A 25334-nucleotide genomic window follows, 5' to 3' on the forward strand; every position below is an offset into this window, starting at 1 on the left:
AGAAACCCTGCCTCGAAAAAACAAAAAACAAAAAAAAAATTAAATAAGAATATTACAGAGACTTTAAAATGGAAGTACAGGACGTGTAAGTATACTGTGATTGGTTCCCTTCTCCATATGTCAGAAATAGAGTGCCTAAAACCCCTTACTTATCCTAGCTGTCCTGCAGTGATGGATTCTCCACCACTTCTTGGAGTACAATAACATTACCAGACAACCATTCAATCTGAAAACCAAATTTAAAAAAAAAAGATGTCAAATAAATAAATACGTATATATGTATGCATACATAGGGGTGTTTGTATACAGTGTAGATAGATAGATAGATAGATAGATAGATAGATAGATAGATAGATAGAGTTGCAATATATAGACAGTGTTGCAATATATATATATATTATATATATATACATATACATATACACACAGTGTTGCAATATAAGCATTCTAGTATAAGACAGAAGGAATCAAGAACGTGAGGGTAGTGAATACAGGCTTTAGAATAACTACAATTATATAGGATATCTCCACTGAAATTCACCTCTACTGTCTTTATAGTGTTCCCAGACTCTTATGATCTAGGTCACAGGAACTCTTATTTTGAGTTCCAAGACACTCTTACCATCTGACCTGGCACCAGAGGTCTAAAGGGCTCAGAGCTTCCCAAGCTTAAGTAATTCTGGCCTATTCCTTTTGTTCCTCAATACCTAGAAAAGATGGCAGTCTCCTGATTGCTATCTCCATGAAGTGCTGATGTTCTTGCCTTTTCAATTATCTATTGTCCATAAATGCTCATATTACATTATCCCCAAAATGTAGATTTTTGTCTTTTTATTGTTCCTGACTGCTACAGTGCTTGCTGCTAAAAATGTAACACTATAGCATTTGTCAGTAGCAGGAAAGACAGTTATTATTTCGACACCTTCCAAACTGTTAGGTAGAAATCTGAAGCATTCATTTTTCATCATCTTGGCAATATTACACCAGAGCCTCTGATGAGTGATCACTGTTCCCAATGCCTGTCTTCCCAGGGCTCACTCACAGTTTTGAAAAATAAAACAGGTCTTACTCTTGAATCTCACATTCCTATTCTCTATGCTTCTCTGCTTTTCATTGTGGGGGAGGCATCCTGTAATTTCCTACTCTGCTTAGAGTAATGCCTTGCTACTCTGTCACAACAATGATAAGAGCATATCTCAGATATCCTTCTGCTCCCATGAGCCACCTCCATTGAATGTGAGTGTAAAGCAGTTTCTCCAACAAACCCATAGAGATGAGCATGTCTAATGAATCAACACATGTAAGCCCATAATAAACAGTATTACTGGGTTCAGTGAAGGTTTTGAGTTAGTTTACTGTCCCTTAATAATGAAACCAAAACCTGCAACTTTCATCTGACCTCAGGTTTGAGAATACTTTAAGGTTAGCTTTCAGAACGTTAGGAAACTCAGACAATTCTCTGATACACAGCCTCAGTAAATCTCGCCCATACATACACATAAATAATGTCTCTAAGTGAGCTGCAAGAAATGTGGCAAGCTTGAAACTTAACACATTCTCGTTCCATTCCCTTAACACAATGACACGGTGCCCAAACTGAATGGAAGTGTGGAATAAGTAGTGCCATGTTTCAGAATGTTCCTGTTTAATGTTTTGGGTGGTAAGAAGAAAGCATAGCCCACTTGTGCAACACTGCTAGGTGCACATCCAGCAGAGATGAGTTGCTCAAAGTCCCCAGACCTCCACTGTCTGTCACTGGGCTCACCCTTCAGTCCCAAAGAGCCTTGAAGGACCCCAAGAGCCTCTTGCTTCCCATGGAGGACTGTGGGGTTCTAAGACTAACCAGCTTGGAATTCTGTCCCACCGACTCCTTCCCAGTTGGGTCTGCCTGGGGCACAGCCACCAGAAGTGAGTTGCATTAGTTCCCTGACCTCTTTTGTCTGGAACTCGGCTCATTCTGTGGTCAAGAGGAGCTTTGTGGGACCCCAAAAGCATCCTGCTTCCCTTTGGAAGCCTCATGGGCTCAAAGAACTACCAGACTAGAACAATGCCCCACGAATCTCTTGCCGGTGGGTCTGCCTGAGGTGCAATCAGCAGAGTCAGGTACCCTGACCAAGATTATCTGGCCTCAATTCTGCCTGCATTCCGAGAAGTCCTACTGCCATTAGGATCATCCAGCCAACACCAGGGAAAATCAGATAGCTAAAGGACAGCATTAGAATATAATCAACAAAAGTCAGGGCAATATGCTATTACCAGAGCCCAGCTACCCTACTACAACAAGCCCTGGATATCCTAATGAAACTGAAGCATAAGAGGATGATCTTGAATCCAACCTTATATACTTGATGGAGGCCTTAAAGGTGAAATGGATAAAACCTTGAAGAAATGCAGAAAAATACATACAAACAGATAGAGACATTAAAAATGGGAAGCAAATAAATATTAAAAAATACAGGAAAATATAATCAAACAGGTAAAGGATACAAATAAAACTGTCCAAGACTTGAAAAGGGAAATAGAAACAATAAAGAAGCCACAAACCGAGGCAATTCTGGAGATGGAAAACCTAGGAAAAAGAATAGGAAATACAGACATAAGCATCACTAATTGAATACAAGAGATGGAAGAAAGAATCTCAAGCATAGAAGATATGATAGAAAAAATAAATACATCTGTCAAAGACTGCAAGTTCTAACATTACACAAAACATCCAGTAAATTTTGGCCACTATGAAAAGACCAAACCTAAGAAAAATAGGAATAAAAGAAGATCTCTGGCTCAAAGTTCAGAAAACATCTTCAAATCATAGAAGATAATTTCCCAAACCTAAAGGAAGAGATGCTTATATATGTACAAGAAGCTTACAGAACACCAAACAGATTGAACCAGGGAAGAAAATCCTCCTGCCACAGAATAATCAAAACACTAAGATCTGCCCTCTTCTCAGCACCTCATGGAAACTTCTCCAGAACTGACCTTATAAGAGATCACAAAGAAAGCCTCAACAGATACAAAGTTGAAATAACATCTTGCATCTTATCACACAACCATGGATTAAAGCTGGAATTCAACAACAGAAACAACAGAGAGCCTACATACTTATGGAAACAAAACTACTCTCTATTCAAAGATAACTGGATCAGGGAAGAAATTAAGAAAGAAATTAAAGACTTTATAGAATTTAATGAAAATTAGGCACAACATACCCTAATTTAGGTGACATAATGAAAGCAGTGCTAAGAGGAAAGTTCATAGTACTAAGTGCCTTCATAAAAAATTAGACAGAGCCCTCACTTGGTCCTTTTGGCTGGGACAGACACCTAGCTGGTCTGCTCCCATGAAGACAGCATATCCTGAGCAATACTAGAGGAACCACTGCACTCAGAGCAGCAAGTAAGAATCCCATCCCACAACCATACACCCCCAAAGCTACAACTGAGAGCCTGGGGCGCTCAGGACCCATCAGCCACCCAAATCTTGTCCCTCCGGAGTACCACTCCCCTTCCGCACTTCAGTTGGTCCTTTTGACTGGGGCAGACACCTAGCTGGTCTGCTCCCATGAAGACACCATATCCTGAGCCATCCTGGAGGAACCAGTACACTCAGAGCAGCAAAGGAACTACTGCACTCAGAGCGGCAGGATCTCAGGATCCGAGAGGTAGCCTGAGTCCCAGCAGTTCTTCCACCCAGAAGCTCAGGATCACAGGATCACAGAGACATCTGGACCCTGAGGAGCTCTGACACAAGCAAGATAACTAGAAAGACAGACTCCAGTCAGAATCAATGAGTGCAGGTAGCACTAAAGTTAACCAGATGGCAAAAAGGCAAGCTCAAGAACATAAGTAACAGAAACCAAAGTTACTTGACATCATCAGAACCCAGTTCTCCTACCATAGCAAGCCCTGGACACCCCATCGCACCTGAAAAGCAGAATTAAAATCACTTCTCATGATGATGATAGAGGACTTTAAGATGGACTTGAATAACCCCCTTAAAGAAATACAGGAGAACAGAGGTAAACAGGAAGAAGCCCTTAAAGAGGAAATACAAAAATCCCTTAAAGACCTGCAAGAAAACACAACCAAACAGGTGAAGGAATTAAACAAAACCATACAGGAATTAACAATGGAAGTAGAAACAATAAAGAAATCTCAAAGGGAGACTACTCTGGAGATAGAGCCTAGGAAAGAGATCAGGAATCATAGATCCAAGCATCACCAACAGAATACAAGAGATAGAAGAGAGACTTTCATGTTCAGAAGATACCATTGAAAACATTGACACAACTGTCAAAGAAAATGCAGAATGCAAAAAGCTTCTAACCCAAAACATCCAGGAGATCCAGGACAAAGTGAGAAGACCAAACCTAAGGATAATAAGTATAGATAAGAGTGAAGATTCCCAACTTAAAGGACCAGTAAATATCTTCAACAAAATTATAAAAGAAAACTTCCCTAATCTAAAGAAAGAGATGCCCATGAATATACAAGAAGCCTACAGAACTCCAAATAGACTAGACCAGAAAAGAAATTCCTCCTGTCACATAATAATCAAAACATCAAATGCACAAAACAAATAAAAAAATACTAAAAGCAGTAAGGGAAAAAAAGTAAAGTAACATATAAAGGCAGACCTATATGAATTACATCAGACTTCTCACCAGAGACTATAAAAGCCAGAAGACCCTGGACTGACATGATACAGACCCTAAGAGAACACAAATGCCAGCACAGACTACTATACCCAGCAAGTCTCAATCACTATTCATGGAGAAACCAAGATATTCCATGACAAAACCAAATTTGCACAATATCTTCCCACAAACACAGCACTTCAAAGGATAATTGATGGAAAACCCCAACACAAGGAGGGAAACTACAACCTAGTAAAAGCAAGGAAGTAATCTTCCAACAACCCCAAAAGAAGATAACTATACAAACATAACTTTACCTCTAATAACAAAAATAACAGGAAGCCACAATCATTTTTCCTTAATAACTCTTAACATCAATGGACTCAATTTCGCAATAAAAAGACGTAGACTATCAGACTGGATAGATAAACAGGACCTAGAATTTTGCTGCATACAGGAAACGCACCTCAGTGACAAAGACAGACACTACCTCAGAGTAAAAGGATGGAAAACAATCTTCCAAGAAAATGGTCCCAAGAAACAAGCTGGAGTAGCCATTCTAATATCAAATAAAATTGACTTTCAACCAAAAGTAATCAAAAAAGATAAGGAAGGACACTTCATACTCATCAAAGGAAAAATCTACCAAGGTGAACTCTCAATTCTGAACATCTATGCTCCAAGTACAAGGGCACCTACATGCATAAAAGAAACTTTACTAAAGCTCAAAGCACACATTGCACCTCATACAATAATACTGAGGGATTTCAACATGCCACTCTCAGCAATAGACAGATCATGAAAACAGAAACTAAACAGAGACACAATGAAACTAACAGAAGTTATGAACCAAATGGACTTAACAGATATCTATAGAACATTTCATCCTAAAACAAAAGAATATACCTTTTTCTCAGCACCTCATGGTACCTTCTCCAAAATAGACCATATAATTGGTCACAAAACAGGCCTCAACAGATACAAAAAGACTGAAATAATCCCTTGCATGCGATCAGATCACCACAGACTAAGGCTGGTCTTCAATAATGACAAAAACAATGGAACACCTACATACACATGGAAATTGAACAATGCTCTACTCAATGGTGACTTTGTCAAGGAAGAAACAAAGAAAGAAATTAAAGACTTTTTAGAATTTAATGAAAATGAGGACACATCATACCAAAACTTGTGGGACTCCATGAAAGCAGTGCTAAGAGGGAAACTCATAGCTCTAAGTGCCTACAAAAAGAAACTGGAGAGAGCATACACTTGCAGCTTGACAGCACACCTGAAAGACTTTGAACAAAAAGAACCAAATACACCCAACAGGAATAGATGGCAGGAAATAATCAAACTCATGGCTGAAATCAAACAAGTAAAAACAAAAATAACTATACAAAATATTAACAAAACCAGGAGCTGGTTCTTTGAGATCAACAACAAGATGGATAAACCCTTAGCCAGACTAACCAGAGGGCACAGAGACAGTATCCAAATTAATAAAATCAGAACTGAAAAGGGAAACATAACAACAGAAAATGAGAAAATTAAAAAATCATCAGATCCTACTACAAAAGCCTACACTCAACAAAACTGAAAAAATCTGGATGAAATGGGCAACTTTCTAGACAGATACCAGGTACTAAAGTTAAATCAGGAACAGATAAAACATCTAAACAGCCCCACAACCCCTTAAAAAAAGCAGCAGTCATTAACAGTCTCCCCATCAGAAAAAGCCCAGAACCAGATGGGTTTAGTGCAGCATTCTATCAGACCTTCTAAGAAGACCTAATATCAGTTCTCTTCAAATTATTCCACAAAATAGAAACAAAAGAAATACTACCCAATTCGTTCTATGAAGCTACAATTACATTCATACCTAAACCACACAAAGACAGAACAAAGAAAGAAAACTTCAGACCAATCCCCCTTATGAATATCAATGCAAAAATACTCAATAAAATTCTGACAAACTGAATCCAAAAACACATCAAAACAATCATCCATCATGATCAAGTAGGATTTATCCCAGGAATGCAGGAATGGTTCAATATTTGGAAATCCATCAATGTAATCCACTATATTATCGAACTCAAAGGAAAAAAACCACATGATCATCTCACTAGATGCTGAGAAAGCATTTGACAAAATTCAACATCCTTTCATGGTAAAAGTCTTGGAAAGATCAGGAATTCAAGGCCCCTACCTAAACATAGTAAAATCAATATACAGCAAGCCAGTAGCCAACATCAAACTAAATGGAGAGAAACTTGAAACAATCCCACTAAAATCAGGGACTAGACAAGGCTGCCCACTCTCACCCTAACTATTCAATATAGTAGTAGAAGTCCTAGCCAGAGCAATTAGACAACAAAAAGAAGTCAAAGGGATACAAATAGGAAAGGAAAAAGTCAAAATATCACTATTTGCAGATGATATGATAGTATACTTAAGTGACTCTAAAACTTCCACCAGAGAACTCCTAAACCTGATAAACAACTTCAGCAAAGTGTCTGGATATATAATCAACTCAAACAAATCAGTAGCCTTCTCCCACTCAAAGGATAAACAGGCTGAGAAAGAAATTAGGGAATTAACACCCTTCACAATAGTCACAAATAATATAAAATACCTTGGTGTGAATCTAATCAAGCAAGTGAAAGATCTGTATGACAAGAACTTCAAGTCTCTGAAGAAAGAAATCAAAGAAGATCTCAGAAGATGGAAAGTTCTCCCATGCTCGTGGATTGATAGGATTAATATAGTAAAAATGGCCATCTTGCCAAAAGCCATCTACAGATTCAATGTAATCCCCATCAAAATTCCAACTCAGTTCTTCACAGATATAGAGCAATTTGCAAATTCATTTGGAATAACAAAAAACCCAGGATAGCAAGAACTATTCTCAACAATAAAAGAACTTCTGGGGGAATCACCATCCCTGACCTCAAGCTGTACTACAGAGCAATAGTGATAAAAACTGCATGGTATTGGTATAAAGACAGGCAGTAAGATCGATGGAATAGAATTGAAGATCCAGAAATGAACCCACACACCTACGGTCACTTGATCTTTGACAAAGGAGCTAAAACTGTCCAGTGGAAAAAGGACAGTATTTTCAACAAATAGTGCTGGTTCAACTGGTGGTCAGCACGTAGAAAAAATGCAAATTGATCCATTCTTATCTCCTTATTCAAAGCTCAAGTCCAAGTGGATAAAGAACCTTCACATAAAACTAGATACACTGAAACTAATAGAAGAGAAGGTGGGGAAGAACCTTGAATACTTGGGCACAGGGGGAAAGTTCCTGAACAGAACACCAATTGCTTATGCTCTAAGATCAAGAATTGACAAATGGGACCTCATAAAACTGCAAAGTTTCTGTAAGGCAAAGGACACTGTCAATAGGACAAAACGGCAAACAACAGATTGGGAATAGCTCTTTACCAATCCTAGAGGGCTAATATCTAATATATACAAATAACTCAAGAAATTAGACTCCAGAGAACCAAATAATCCTATTTAAAAATGGGGTACAGAGCTAAACGAAGAATTCTCAACTGAGGAAACTCGAATGGCCGAGAAGCACCTAAAAAAAATGTTCTTAGAAGGAAAAACATGCTCATGGGAGCAAATATGGAGACAAAGTGTGTAACAGAAACTGATAGAGGGTCCGTCCATAGACTGCCTCACCTAGGTATCCACCCCATGTACAGTCACCAAAGGTAGACACTGTTGTGGATGTCAGGAAGTGCATGCTGACAGGAGCCTGATATAGCTGTCTCCTTAGAGGTCTGCCAGAGCCTGACATATATAGATGCAGATGCTCACAGCTAACCATTGAACTGACCATGGGGCTCCCAATGGAGAAGTGAGAGAGAAGACTGAAGGAGCTGAAAGGGTTTGTGGCCCCATGGGGAGAGCAACAATACCAACCAACCAGAGCTCCCAGGGTCTAAACCACCAGCCTGGGAGCACATAGGGAGGGACCCATGGCTCCAGATACATATTTATGGGAGGATGATAAATGTCAGGCATAGATGGGTGAGGAAGTCCTTGGTCCAGTGAAGGCTGGACGGCCCAGTGTAGGGGAAACCATGGATGGGGAGGTGAGAATGGGCAGGTGGATGGGGGCACATCCTCACAGAAGCAGGAGGAGAGGGGGGTGGGATGGGGGGTTCTGGGGGGGATATCCATATATACATACATATATATATATATTAGAGAAAAAAGTAAAAAAAGACAGGTTGTTTGATGGATAGAAGACCCAGAGATAAACCCACACACCTACAGACATTTGATTTTTGACAAAAACAAAAGAAAACCATACAATGAAAAAGGGAGAACTTCTTCAACAAAGGGTACTGGTCTAATTCGATGTCAGCATGTAGAAGAATACAAATAGATCCATGTTTATCACCCTGCACTAACTCAAGTCCAAGAGGATCAAAGACATAAATATAAATGCAGATACAGTAAGTCTAAGGAAACAGAAAGTGGGAATAGCCTTGAGCTTCTTCGTACTGAAGACAATACCTGAGCAGTGTCCATAGCTCAAGGACTAAGATCAACAGTTAATAAATGGGACCTCATGAAGCTGAAAAGTTTCTGTATGTCAAAAGACATTGTCAATAGGACAAAACTACAGCCTACATATTGGGAAAAGATCTTCACCAATGCTACACCTGACAGAGAACTAGTATCCAAAAATATATAAAGAAATCAAGAAGCTAGACATCAACAACCCGAATATCACAATTTTAAAAAATGGGGCACAGAGATAAACTGAGAATTCTCAATAGTAGAATCTCGAATGGCTGAGAAACACTTAAATACATGTTCAATGTCCTTAGTCATCAGGGAAATAAATGCAAATCTGATGACCCTGAGAGTCCACCTTACACCCTCAGTATGACTAAGATTTAAAAAAAGAGAGAGATACCACATACTGGTAAGGATGTAGAGAAAGGGGAACACTCCTCCACTGCTGCTGGGAGTGCAAACTTGTACAACCACTCTGGAAATCAATTTGATGGTTTCTCAGAAAATTATGAATATCTCTACATCAGGACCCAACTATACCACTCCTGGGCATATACCCAAAAGATGCTCCATGATCCCACAAGGACAGTTCCTCAACTACATCCATAGCAGGTTTATTTGTAATAGCCAGAAACTAGAAACAACCCAGATACCCTTCAACTGAAGAATGGATAAAGAAAATGTGATACATTTGCACAATGGAATACAATTCAGCTATTAAAAACAAGGGCATCACGAATTTTGCAGGCAAATGGTCGGAACTAGTTAATATCATCCTGAGTGAGGTAACCCAGACTCCAAAGATCATGCATGATATTACTCCCTTATAAGTGGATATTAGTCATAAAATACAGGATAACTATGCTATAATCCACAGACCCAAAGAAGCCAAATAACAAGGAGGTCCCTAGGGAGGATGCTTGAATCTATCTCTGAGGGGGAAATAAAATAGATATCAGAGGTAGAAGCTGATACTGGGATGTAGAATGAATAAATAAAATGTTTAATAAAAATAAAGAAGAAAGCATAGGCATGGTATTGACTTAGTTCTGAACCAAAAGCCTACATTTACAACTTCTATAGTTAACTTACTTTCACTGTGAATAATAGAAAAAGAATCCACTTAATTCTTACTACAGTATGATCTCTGAGGAAACAGACTTACAAAGTTACCTAAACTCGTGTGTCTACAAGGTACATCTGGATTAAGAAAATTTAATTCTTAATCCATAATTTTGATCTCAAAACATTCTGACATGCAAGTACATTTATTATGGATAAATATGCATATATGTGATTGATTCATTTTAGCTTATGTTCCTATCATCCAAGGTGAGAAACATCTAAGTCTAAGGAGGCTAAGCAGGTATTGAAATTATTAATGCCTGATTCTATGACTGAGTGTGGTAAACTAGGTGTGCAGTTAGCTTAAATTGGAAGAAACCATTACTCTTGAAGCTTTGTAACTTTTGCATCATTGTGTGTATCAAACAAAACACTATATAGGATGTATTCATCTCCACTATTGTTTTTCTCTAAGTAGTAATTTGGCTGAAAATAAAACTCTAAGAATATTTCAATAAATATGCTTGCATAACTACTTGGAAAGATAAATATGCAAACTGTCGTTGGTGTTTACACTCCTGAGCTTGAACACAGTCACAGATGGTATTCAGCATATCTAATACTCAAAGTGGCACAAATTAATATACAAAAGAAAAGTATTTCCCCTATTTCCTTACACTGTTTTTATACTTCAAGTGTTTATCAAGTGATTAAACCAGCAAGATTCCTCAGTGGGTGTCTTAGTTAGGGTTATCATTGCTGTGATCAAACACCATGACCAAATACAAGTCATGGAATAATTAAGAAAATGCCCTACAGGCTGGCCTACAGCCAGGTCCTATGGAAGCATTTTCTCAATCCACGTTCCCTCTGACTGTACCTGTATCAAGTTGACATAAATCACCTCTTGTCCACTTGTCACACAAGTGCACTGCGGTTAAACCACAATCTTTCCTTTCTTGTACATCCCCAGGATTACATAGTAATAAAGGCTTCACAGTATAAACAAATTAAAAATTAGTTTACAAACTTAAAAGGTCCCTCAGCTTTACAAATCCAAACACCTTAAAAGTTGTCTCTTTAGACCTACAGACAAACAGTAGATGGAGCTTGAGGGAAGATTTGAGAGCCCTGAATTAGATAGGAACACCACAGGAAGAACAACAGAGTCAACTAACCTGGACCCTTGGGACTTTCAGAGACTGAACCACCAACATACACAAGGTGTACCTAGGCCTCCCTGAACATGTGTAGCAGATGTGCAGCTTGGTCTTCATGAGGGTCCAGCTCCACTTGGATCAGAGGCTATCTCAAAAGCTGCTGCCTGTCAGAGGGATATGTTCTACTAGCTGGGCTGCCTTGTCTGGCCTCGGTGGGAGAGGATGCATCTAGCCCTGCAGGGACTTGATGTGTCAGGGTGTGGGGATATCCACCGGGGCCTCCACCCTCTCAAAGGACAAGGGGAGGGGGAGGGGAAAGGATTGTTGGAGGGGGTGACTAGGAGGAAGGAGCAGTGAGAGGAATGTAAACGGAATAAATAAAAATAGAATGAAAATTATTTTTTAAGAAGTCTCTAAAATTATCCAGTCTCTTTTAAAATCCAAATTCTCTGTAAAACCACAATATCTCTTTTTTTAAAAAAAAAAAAGTTTAAAATCTCTTAACTGTGATCTCCTATAAAATCAAAAATAAACTAAATACTTTCTTACCTCAAGACAGAAAAACCAGGACATAGTCGCAATCTGAACAAACCAACGCTAAATTCCAACAGTGTGATAAGCCCCAATATCTGAGATTCGCTCGTGGTCTTCTGGGCTCCTCCCTGGGGCCTGGGTCACTTCTCCAGCTCTGCCCTCTCCAGCAACACAACTTATCTCCTAGGCTTCAGCTGACTCTAACTGCGGCTGCTGCTCCTGGTGGTAGTCACATGGTACTGGCATCTGCAAAATGCTGGGGTCTTCTTCTGCAACAGGGCTGAACTTTCAGCATAGCCTCTCCTGGGTTCTCTGCATGTTGCCAAGCCTCTGCACTACTCCTTTAATCCTGGGCCTTCAACTGCTACTGAGCCAGAACCTCCGACAATGACCTCTCTTGGCCCCTCCCAGTGCCGAGCCTCAGGGCTCGCCATGACCTCTTCATGGAGCACCTGGGTGACTCTTAACACTACCAAGCTGGGCTGCCCTTCTCTTGGATGACTGTTGCTTGTGTCTATTTGACATAAAAGTAGCCATCACAGTGGGTAAAGATGTTTGCTGCCAAACCTGAAAATTGAAATTCAATTCCCAGAAACCTCATGTTGGAAGGAGAAAAGCCTGCTGCAAACGGTCTCTGACCTTCACAGGTGTCCCATGACATGCCCTGCACATATAAGCATTTCCATAAATAAACAATATGGAATAAAATGTAGAGACTTTTAAGTGTAGTAATTTTTTTCATGAAGTAACTATAATGAATTCCAAGGTTTTCCACTTTTTAAAAAAGCTATGAATTTTGTAGGTTCGATACCAGCTATTCCCAAATGGTGGACCTTCATGAGCTATAAATTGACCTAAGAAAGTATGTTGGACTCTTGCAGTCACTCCCCTGCTGAAGTCACACTCACCACCTACATTACAGCCTTTCAACAACTAGAGTAAAGTTAACTTCAGCAATTTGGCTGGTGCTAGACTTCTGTCCATTTCTACTAATCAACTAGTGAGAATTCGGTGTCCCAGTAACCCTGAGATGCCCACACTAAGACAGCTCTTCTTGAACAATGTAGAAATCACACCACTGCTGTATTAATTTCAGTGAAAACTAATTTTCAGCCATAGGAGAATAACATCACAGCAGTCTTTGTGAACTGTCTCTGTTTCCATTTGGGCTCACTCTTAAACTTTAAATTCTCCCTTGATTTCTCTCAGTTAAAAGATGACCATAATTATGATATTCAAATGAGTTAGTATCATCTGAAATAATGTATAGCATAAATTAAGTACTAAGTAAGTATTAGTTCCTGTTTATACTAATAAACTCAATTTCATTAATGTCTGTAGAAGACGAGTGTTTCATGTTTTGAATAATTCATCTCATTTAATAAATGAAATGCGACACATTCCCAAGGGCAGTCCTTCTATCATAGGATGAAAACCAACAGACTCAAGATGAGAAATTCCCTTTAAATCCTTGAGTGGGTAGGAAATGTAGAAATGGGGCCACTTTCCTCCTGAAACCGCATTAGAGCCTTCAGGTATTAATGAATTTTCTTTGAGATTTTCCATCAAGGGTGTCTAAGATTCCACTTCACCCAAGGAGACTTCTAAGCCTATCAGCTTAAACCTGAAGCTCACATGGTTGGGCAGGCACCTCGGGTGAGGGCTGGCCTCTGCTCTGTCTGCTGTTTCTCATCGTCCTGAATTTAGCCTTTAGCCGGTCTGCTTCCATTTTACCTCTTGAAAGATTTCAAGACCATTGGTCTGTTCTCACTTTATTCAGAATTTTTGTTTTCAGAGATGGAGTCATCTGAGACTCAGTGTATCGTAACACTATTCTAAATGTATATTCAACCTCCTGAGTACAATTTCTACATCTATTTTAAAATTTATTCACTTCATAAATAAAATTCAAGTCACACATAAAGTCTAAGCTGAATAATAACACACGCCTCCTTTCTCTTCCCCCTGGCTCCTTTCTAACAAATAGCTCCTTTTAACGGTAATTGGGTCTTTGAGGGTTTGTTACTATGTGGGGTTTTGTTTGTTTATTCTCTGCACTAATCGTTACGGGCAATACCTAACAGTGGTTGGTCCACTTCTTACATCAATCAACTGCACTGAGAAATTTCTTACATATGCTGCCTCTCATCCACTTGATTTTAATATTTTTAGTAGTAGCACTTAGGCTCCTGATGTCTGAATTCTGTTTTTAATTCTCATTTGGTCCTCTGATGTGTAATAGGCTGGTTTAGTTATTGTTCTGTATATAACAAGTAATGTAACTAAACACAAAGAACAGTAAGTGCACTGCATCTTCAAGCCCCCGCCTCCAGAGCATAACTCACGCGCCAGCTAAGACGTAGTCTTGGATTTTTTTTTTTTTTACTCTTCTTCATTTTATGCAGGGAGTGTCCACATCACCCTTCCTTGGTTTCCTTTGACCTCTTTTATTAATTTATTAATTTTTACTAGATCAGCTCCATCCATGGAGCCAACGCCTCCCTCTGTCCTCTCTGGGTTCTGAGTGTTACTAATAGCCCAGGTACTTTCCACCCTGCAAGCCTTCCGTCTTTTTTTGTTAATTTATGCCCATCTGGGAATGAGTACGAATGTGCGGGGGGCACAGGCCCTGGAAGCCGAGCTCCAGGCAATTTGTGCACTCCTCATATTAAAAGCTCGCAGCTTTACTGACCTTGGGATAATTATACACTTTCTACAACAAATTTTCCTATCATCTCTTGCATTCTGCTTTTGGTAATACCTAATAACTGCCTTTTATTCATAGTCAACTAATGCTTGTTTATTTTAAATAGCAAATATTTCAATGAGACCTTATTAAAAAAAGAAAAATGTATACATATTAACTGTCCTTTTTCTAATTCAAAATCTGGACAACTTTTTTATGTTCGTCTTAAAATACTTGAAAACTTAAAATATTCTATCACCTGCTTTGTGTATGTGTGTGTCTGTGTGTGTGTGTGTGTGTGTGTATAGACAGAAAGGGAGATGGAGACGGAGAGGGAGAGTAAATTCTAATTATTTTTGTTTTGAAGTGAAAATGCAAATGAATTCTACTGTTTCAGAAATGCAAGAGGTTATTTCAAGTCTGCTTTGAAAGTAGTAATTTGTATCTTTTATTGTATATACATTTATTTCATGCTATCGTCCTTAATAGGAGGAATTTAAAACAGTGTTTTGTTGACAGAAGTAATTTCCTTTACATTTATATTTTACTAATAAGTGTTTGACACCTAAAAGGACAACACGGAGGGACTAGAGAGGAGACCGACTTCAGTTTCCCAGGACCAACAGGATGGAAAGCGGGAACCAATTCCCACTAATTGTTCTCTGACCTATGCACACATACTCACAATAAATACATATATATATATATATATATATATATATATATATATAATGTAAAACATACATACAAGCTCAACTGGTTGTATTTATGTATTTAGAAATATATGTGCTTATCCTTAGGTATATATTCACATAACAACAATTAATTTTAAAAGGAGGCCATATATTTAAAACAAAACAACCTGGGGCATATGGGAGAATTTGGAAGGAGGAAAGGGAAGTGGAAAATGATGTAATTACATAAAAATCTCAAAATAAAGAAATTTATTTTAGACCATACTAAATTAAAGACCATACTAGACAGAAGTTCCCATCTACAAAGAACAGTAACAACATCCATCTACGTAGGGTGGTGTGGAGTGGCGCCCCTCTCCCGAGAGCTCAGCCACAGCATCTTTCTCCGCTGCAGTAAAGCAGACATGTGCGCTCCTGCGGTGCCTTAAAGACGATAGGTCCCACTGCCTGCACTACTATGGCAGACATCATACTAAAGCCATTCTAAACAGAGTCCTTGTCTTAGTTAGGGTTTTACTGCTGTCAACAGACACCATGACCAACGCAACTCTTATAAGGACAACATTTAATTGGGGCTGTCTTACAGGTTCAGAGGTTCACTCCATTATCATCAAGGCAGGAGCATGGTAGCATCCAGGCAGGCATAGTGCAGGAGGAGCTGAGAGTTCTACGTCATCATCTGAAGGCTGCTAGCAGTATACTCGCTTCCAGGCAGCTAGGATGAGGGTCTTAAAGCCCAAGCCCACAGCGACACACCTAGTCCAACAGGGCCGCACCTTCTAATAGTGCCACTCCCTGGGCCGAGCACAGACAAACCATCACAGTCCTCACTTGGGTTGCGGATCACTTTCGACACGTTTTGCTGTGGATCCTGTGTTTATATGACAATTGGGCACTGATGATAATCTCAACCCTAAAACTCTCCAAGATGAAGAAATGAGCAAACTAACCTAGCACACTTCCTGAACAACTACAGACAAATCAACCACACTTTCAGAAGCCACGCGGATTCAGGGGTTCTCAACCTGTGGGCCACGACCCCTTCAGAGCCACATATCAGCCGTCCTGCATATTGTATATTTACATTATGATTCATAATGGTTGCAAAATTACAGTTATGAAGTAGCAAAGAAGTAACTTTATGGCTGTTGGTCACCACAACATGAGGAAGTATATTTAAGGGTCACAGCACTAGGAAGGCTGAGAACCATTGTGCTGCTACTCTGAACTGTATCTTCAAATTGTATCTTTTGAGTTTCGGACCACTCCTACCTCTCTCTCACCCTTCTCCAGCTCCTTCTGCCTACTCCCAAATTCATGACCTCTTCTCTATTATTTTATATGTCTATTCATATGTATAAATATGTACCGATTATATATAACCACTGATTTGGTTAGTTTGCTTATATATAAACGTGAGCAGAGGTGAGATGACCACTTGGGATCAGACAATTTTTGTGGGAGTTTATCCCTTGGCCGTGACTCCTGTCACTTTCCATCTAGGGGTGGGAGAATGTTTTGAACCTGTAATTACAAAAACATTTTCATATGTTAATTTTGATCCTATCTCATATATCTAATAACGCCTTGAAAGATCGTTTCTAAATATCATTCACCAAATTCCTATGGATTCCTAAAAATTTGCAAGTATAGTAATTATCATTGTTCTTGTTTCTTCCTTAATGTAGTTCATCCTGTTCATGGACTGGTTACTTTGCCACATAAGAAATTATAAAGTAATTCTGCCTTCTCTGACTTAGTAGCGTTTGATTCAGCAGGGCTTTGCTTGGGACGGTTGTCTATGTTTTGAATGCCGGTTGGTGATCCTATTTTACCAATTAGTCATTAACAATACATTTTAAAGATGATCTGATTTCTGTAGTATTTGAATGACGCCTTATACGCATACTTTGTAACCACTGTCTTACTTTGGACTGCAGTAAAATACTCTAAGCTAGAGAAATGTATTTCTTCTGTTCTCAGGCTGGAAAGAACAAGATCAAGGCACAGACAGATCCCTCAGCTGGCATGGGCTTGCTTCCCCACAACCAGCAGCAGCTTCTCTTGGGTGTAATGTCCTAGAAGGGTCAAGGAGCTCCTGCCGTAGTGACACCATTATTTCCCAGCAAGTCTCATCTGATGCTGTCATTTTGGTGACTCAGATGTCAGCATATAAATCCATTCACACACAAACACTCAGACCATGGCAACATTATCAATCGAACTAACTTCTTTAACTATTTTACTTTGAGAACTTTTTAATAAATTCAATTTGAATAAAACAGTCAACCTCACTTCTAAGTTTTATTTGCATTACTTCTTCCATTTACCCAGTGTGAGCTACCAATAAAATTAGTCACTGTTGGAAAATCCAATTGGACATAATTTTTAAGACTGGCTAACGGAACTAAAGAATCACTGGTGAGTCTTAGACTTCAAAATGTAATTAAAGGGAAGTAAAAGGGGAAATTATGAGAAAACTGAGTTGAATCTAAAGTACACTTTCTATTTCAAGTTCAGTACACTAGGTTCAGCTTTCACATGTGTCCTGGTAATAATGTTCTCTGACTCTACAAGTTCCATGAAATAGGGTCTCTTTTTTTTCTTTTTTTCTTTTTTTATTGATATTTTCTTTATTTACATTTCAAAAATCATCCCCTTTCCCGGCCCCCCCCAAACCTCCTATCCCATCCTCACTCACCCTGCTTCTATAAGGGTGTTTCTCCACCCACTCCTGCCTCCCCACACTCACATTCCCCTACACGAGAGCATTGAGCCTTCAGAGAACCAAAGGCCTCTCCTCCCACTGATGCCCTCTGTCACATATGCGGCTGGAGCCATGGGTCTCTCCATATGAACTTTTTGGTTGGTGATTTAATCCCTGAGAGCTCTGGGGGATCTGGTTGGTTGATACTGTTGTTCTTCCTATGGGGCTGCAAACCCCTTCAGCTCCTTCGGGTCTCCTATAGCAATATGTCCTTTACTAAATGTGTAAGTATTAAGCTAGTCAAAGACATTAGAGCAGTTTACTGAGGTCTCTATCTAAGGCTGTGGTATAATTCTTATATTGCATAATCTGCTCCATTTCTAAAACTACGAGTAAGTTTGATTATAGGAATCTTCTTACCATTCTTCGTACTGGTTTAGTTCTCTCTGCTCTTGACAAGAAAGCAGCATATTTGTTCAAGTTGGGCAGTTCATCATGAAATCTTCTAACCTGTGAATTCCAAAAAAGCACACTGAAACCAAGAGGTAAAGGGTATATATATAGCTTATGTTATCAATGTCAGCAGCACTAGAAACAATCGACTTTCAAGGAAGCTTGGCACCATTGCTCCATCTTACTGACAAACATTCAAATTTAAATTTTTACAGAGGATATAGAAGTAAAAATCTTACATCCAGTGAGTCATACAATGGAAACAGTGGATTCTAAAGCCTCTAGTTAAGTATAACAGATCTGCACACATTCGTTAAATAGAGAAGGGTGGTCGCTGTGAGACTGTAGCTATATCCATTACGGTGCACCAACATTTGCTGCCTAAACAGGAGCTGAACAACGGCAACAGCAGGACACACACGAGTGTGCACAGCGAAGAGCGCAGGAGGCCTCACCCACACACTAAGAACTACAAGGAACTAAGGAATGTGGAGAGCCAGAGAAATAGCAGTTTCCAGGAAAGAGTACATTCACTGGCTATCCAATCACAGCTGATCAGCCCTGAAAAGACACATACGAACAACATTAAACAGACCAAGCAGGTTGTACTTACACATTTAGGAACATATGTATATTCACATACACATATGCATGTAAAAACAATTATTGAAAAATGAGGCCATGAATTTGAAAGAGAGCAAGTAGCAGTGTATAAGAGAGTTTGGAAAGAGTAAATGGATGGTTAAAATAGGCAATTATACTATAATTTTAAAAAATAAGTATATTAGGATGAATTTTAGCTATACTCAAACGTCATATTTAAAAATCAATTACTTTTCATTGTTACGAGTAACACTATTATTTTATCACACATTGTAATCTCAGTAATATTTCTCCCTCTTGTAGAACTACTTCAAGTAGTTCTGCTAGTTTCTAGTGCTACTTACATTGATAAGAAATGTGTTAAGTTATAATCTCAAAAATATAAAATTATAATTTATGTGTTCAATTATATAGCATTATTTGTTGGCACTTTATTAGTAGTACATAAAGCATATGGGCTAAAACTTTAACTTAATTTTGTGCAGTTCTGAACTAATATGTTTCCTAAGCAAAATGATCGATACTCTTTTAATGTGATCTTCCCTCACATGCACTGAAGATGCAAATTAATAGGCTAGAAGAGGCAGGTAATCTACAATTTTAATTTACAATTAATTATTCCCTGTGAAGTGCTATTTCTAATTTAATCTAATTTATTCATCCTATTCATTTAAACTGTATAAATAGTTGCAACATTCTATGTTTATGCAAAAGGGATAAAGGCTTATATTCTCATCTTTATAGACATCGCTGCTTTTATTTCATAACTCCATATTGTTATTAGGTATTTCAGAATCTGACACATAGTGGGAATGGCCTAATACATCAATTCTTTACTCATTTTACGGTTGACAATAATGTACTAAAACTCCAAATCTCGTACGCATTCTTTCTGTAAAACTGTCTGTTCCTTTAGCCAAAATCCTGGAGTTAGTTCTAGAAGTAAACCCAGTTTGTGTCACGATGACAAAAAAGAAAAACCTGAAAAACTGGAAACAAAGGAAACATACTTCATTACAGTAGACTGTATGTGACAGACTTGAACCTAATACTATAACAAACAAGGAAAAACATAAAGTATTTCCACTTATATCCAGGGAATGTCAGAAGTGTCTATTTACAGTGAATATGTTACTCTCAGTGAAATTAAACCACTAAGAATTTCCCAACAAAAAAAAAAGCTGTAGTCCAAATCAAATTCTTCCAGAGCCTTAAAGAATTAACAATAGACTCTTTAAAGCATTCATTAACAGTACATAACTACTCTTGCAGGAGACCAAAGCATTAATATTTAATGGATCACAGTAAGAGGGGACACAGATAGAGAGAGGAGCAGAGAAAGAGATAAATAAAACAAAACTTTGTTTTTGAAAGAAATCAAATACCAATGAATGTTGGTGAGGATGCAAGCAAAAGTAAAGAACCCCCATAAATTATCGTTGGGAGTAACACCTAATACGGCCACTATGAAAATCACTATAAAGACTCTTTCAAATAACTAAAAATGCAATTTCCATATGATTCACCTGTTGAGAGAAGAGAAGCCATGATTAGACTATATTGTATGGATAGAATTTGTCAATAAAAAAAGAAATATTAAAAAATAATTCAATAGCTTCATCTAGGAAAAAAATAAAAATAGCAGGTTCTCCTAACAGAAAATTTATACACCCAAACATGAAGAGGAGGAGATGGTGCAACAGGTTCAGGGTCTGACAAACAGTCCAACATACATATATACTTGGATCCCAGGAGCAGGAAAGGATATGGCACAAGAAATATATAAAGAAACCACAGACAAGAATTATTTCAGATGGACGACACACAGCAAGCAAAGATGTGACAGCTCTGCACATTCCAGACAGATGTACTGAAGAGAAAGCAACACTTAGTCATACCAAAGATACAAGTGAGAGACACACAAGCATCCACTGGTTCACAGAAAAATCCATATGTAGAACAACCCACTTCTCACTGGAAGCCACACGGTGGCATCATTAAAGGACTGAAAATAACTAGCAACCTAAAATTTTACATCCAAAAGAAATATTCAAAATCTATACAATATAGGCCTTTTCAGACAAACCAAGCCTACCATAACTCAGCAGCAGCAGACAGACAGCAAGAAGCACAAGGTGCCTATCTTTCAGGAAGGCATTGAAAATTTCAGACCGTAGTCTGAAAATGCAGAAAGAAGTGAATTACCAGGTAATGGTATATCGGTGAATTCAGGTGATACAAAGCAATAATATTCAAACAGTTTAACATATACAAATTTAGAATGTGACAATATATCAAAATGGCGTGAAAGTGCTCTAAGTTAGGGTTGTTGGAGACATGGTGGGATTAATTCTTTTTATTGGCTGGCAATGATCAGAGAATGCCACAGGGGCTCCGATGGGAAAACACAATGCATAACTAAAACTAGTGAATTAATGGTGCATTTTACACCAAGCACAGCAAAACATTCTAAAAACTACTAAAATTAACAACAGGTCCCTCAAAAGCACTAAGGTAGGTTTGATGTACTATTTTTATAATCGGAATTAAAACAGAATTATATCAAACTGAATCTTTATCAAAGAAGAAATACATGAAAAGGTATGTGAGAAAAAAGTTTGAAATGAAGTTTACAAATCTAAAAAGCATCTGCCAATCAAAAGACTACAAACCCCAAAACAGACATAGGTGTATTAAATTTGTTTATTTCACAACTCTTTAATAAACTGCTGAATTTAATGGAAATAAGTTGACAACGACCAGATAGCTATTATGACAACCTTCAGATACCCTGTGTGTGGGGGGGAAGGGGAGCTTAGAGAAAAAAATAAAATAAAATAAATTTTTCTATAAATTATATCCTGCTCCAAGTTGGCAAGTATGGCTAGTTTTAGTCACTGACAGAAGAGTCAAGGCTCCTGAGCTGGAGACAAAGGTCTTTACCCGTCCTGATGTAGCGCGTGTCAGCAGACTGTGGCAATCCTCCTTGCTCAGAGGGGACCACAGAGACCAGACAAGTGGGGCCATTCGATACCTGCAAACAACAGCTTTCTTGTGTAAGATAGCATGTGTATAAAGGACCTAAGTCTCTTATGATGGACAGATACCATGAGCTCTGCTGGAGGCAAAGGTATAATAGCTTTAAAAGTTGTTTGCTATAAAATCATATTGAAAAAGGAACTGTGAAAAACTATACAAAAGCAATACAATATTTACATAGAAAACAAATGTAAGAGGGTGTTTGCTTAGAAAAAAAATCTGAAGAAAATAAGCTTCAAAAAATTAGAAAGCTTAAAATATAATGTTTAATCATATGTTTTATGTACAATAAAATGCAAAAATTAATTTGGAGCATTGAATTAAACACTTACATAATCCCTGCCTTTAAATCCTTAAGCATATTATACTCTGGTTTGTTCCTCTGTTAGTGCTGATGCTTCATCCTAATCATACTGTAAATAGTAAATACTTGCAAAATCTGATTCCAGCTTAATTGCTTCGAGCTGTGACCAAAGCATCAAGATTATTCAATGTCCTTAGACATTGCAATGACAGCCAGCTTAGGAAACCATTTCTGCAACATGGTCAGCCATTTCACATTGGAATATTCTGAATTTGGGACAAGGTGTTTTAAAGTCAGTTATAAAAAAAATGGGATGTGAAGTTTCACTTGCTTTAGGTTATTTATGCCTTCCATTTTCCAAGCATCATCAAAAAAGATAAATCCTGAGTGAGGAAAAAGAAAGAATGTCACTTGTGGACAAGGAGATGGCTCAGTGGGGAGAAGCATCGACTGGCACAGGGCTGAGGCTCAAATTCATCTCAAGAACCTACATGGTAAAGGTACACACACACACACACAAACACACACACACACTGTTTAAAATGCCATTATGTAACCCAGTACCATTTCCAGTGAGTTTATACTAAAAAAACCTCATAAATTATATTATATATAATTATATAATATAATTATATACTTCTATGTAATCTGTGATACTATATAATTACATATTATATATTATAAAACTATACTTCATAAGCCTGTGCTAAGCCAAAACCTAATTAATAAATGAATTCCTCCACTGAATCAAAATGGCATGCTCCATTCTCATCTGCTGGCCCTGCTGCTTGTCTTACCACAAGGAACATTCTCCTCATCAGAAAACTTAGCATTTTCAAATTGGCCATCTGGTTAACTCTCCCTAAACTTCAACTCTTCTGTACCAAATATCTCCATTTCTTTGTCTGAAGCTATGAGCCTCCACTTTCCTGACTACTTTTTCTTGAACATAGCTTTAGTGCAGACTTTTTTTGGACATGATGTTTGTGATCTCTCGAACTTCCATTTGTAAGGTTTTTTGTTTTGGTTGGTTTTTTTTTTTTTTTTTTGCTTCTGTATTCATCTGCTGAGTGTGATCAGTCTTCTACTTTTCATGACACATAGAATATGGTAATAAGAATGGCTTACCATACTTGCCTAGCAATTCTATTACTACATAAATAAATAAATAAAATGAACAAACAAATGTCTTGCTAATAACCAATCACCTGATAATCACTAGGCCCAGGACCACTGAAAGCTTTTTTCTGAGCTATGAACGAAATTCGAGGCACTGAAGAACCAAATCCAGTCTTCGTTTGTTTCTTCAAGGAGGGTTTTTTAACCTGGGCTTTTACAATGTTGCTTGAGATATTATAAAAGCCAGGACCTAAAATCATAAAGAACATTACATATAAGAATAAGCACGCTTTTAAGAACTTTTTTTGAGCTCAGTAACATTAAGTAAACTTTTTAGAAGGAGGTCCATATATTTCTGGCAATATGGTATAGACACTTTTTTAAGTTTATCAATGGCTTTCAAAGATAATGAGCAAATGTGAGTGAGTGACTGAAGCATGCAGAGAAAGCAGTGACAACATTCTAAATGATTCAGCTTACATGAAACTTTAGAAAATTTACAAAACACAGGCTCAGAAGTTGCCTGAGGACAGGAATGAGGGAGGACATGAATGTCAAGGGTGCATTTGAGAAATTGTAAATGATGAGATTGTTCTAGAACTTGGTAATAATGGTGGTTGCCAGTGTAAAATTGAGCTGACAGTGTGAAGCCATTTGTAAGCCATATGCCATACTGAACTGTAGTGACCACTCCAAGAAATCTCTGACAAAAGAAATCGCAATGTGCTGAGAATAGTGGTATCTACTTCCTTCCCCAGTGACAATATCCCAGACCCATAAGACATCTAAGCAAAGCTACCAAACGATATTATTCCTTGCATAGTAATTTTTCACAGCCTAAGTTATTATCCAAACTTCCTCCTCTTGCCATTATCAAGGCTTCCTAAATCCCTTCCTAATGAGACAGGCTCTAATCTTTCCTAGTGTACTAGTTTGGTTTCTGTTGCAGTGATTAAAACATTAGCTAAAGGACACACGTACAGATTGAAACAAACGTAAACAGTTCAGTGCCCGTCATCAGGCCTATACAATGTTCTGGGATGTGAAGGAGGCAGCTCCTCCTCTCCTGCCCTGCTCCTCACAGCACCCACAAGCTTGCCTTGTAAACTTAGGCAGGCTCCTTCCACACATCCCACCGTTCTTGGTGGTCACCCCACACTCCTGGCATCTCCAATATGCTGAGGTCTGCACTGCAACACAGGCTGCCTCTCCTGGGTGCTCTCCATGGACTCAAACCCGGCTTGAAGATGGCAAGCCTCACCTCTCTCTACAACACTTTCAATCCTAGAGTCTCTACTACAGCTGAGGCTACGCCTGTGTCAGTGGTACCCTGGCTTCCTTGCTGTAGTTCTAACATTCCTAAGTGGCATCAGGCTGCATCTCCCTCTAAGATCCCTTCATGTCTTCAAACCCACTGCACGGAGGATACTCTTACCACCACCAAGTTCAGAAACCAGCCTGAGATGCAGCCTTGACCCACCCCACCCCCCGAACCACATTGTTTGTGTGCTGACCCTGAGAAACTACTTCTCAGAATATATCACCTCAAAAATGCTGGTATCTCATTAACCACAATTGATTCGTCAGCCAATTCTAACCAGCACCGATTGTCCCAGTAAAGCAAGCATTCCACTACCAGAGATTCTTAATCTAAAATTTTATACAAAGGGTCCTAATCTTTGCTTCTTTCTGGAACATCACAAGCCAGGGTCCCAGCCTCCACACCTCTCTCGACATTATTGTCTTCTAAGCTTTCATAACAGACCATTAACTTCCGAGTGTTCAACA

General features: G+C 38.5%; 1 protein-coding gene across 1 annotated transcript in view; it reads right to left on the bottom strand.

Moving 5' to 3' along the window:
• Stpg2 (sperm tail PG-rich repeat containing 2) overlaps window positions 1–25334 on the bottom strand; it is a 403074-nt gene that overhangs the window by 296483 nt on the left and 81257 nt on the right. Inside the window, exons 9-10 of the mRNA XM_028760343.1 lie at window positions 23636–23796; window positions 18449–18538 (exon numbers count right to left, since the gene is read on the bottom strand). Coding sequence (XP_028616176.1) covers window positions 18449–18538; window positions 23636–23796 — 251 coding nt within the window. The remainder of the gene's footprint in view (window positions 1–18448; window positions 18539–23635; window positions 23797–25334) is intronic.

Source organism: Grammomys surdaster, unplaced genomic scaffold (assembly GCF_004785775.1).
Source record: "Grammomys surdaster isolate TR1022 unplaced genomic scaffold, NIH_TR_1.0 126531, whole genome shotgun sequence".
Lineage (NCBI taxonomy): Eukaryota > Metazoa > Chordata > Mammalia > Rodentia > Muridae > Grammomys > Grammomys surdaster.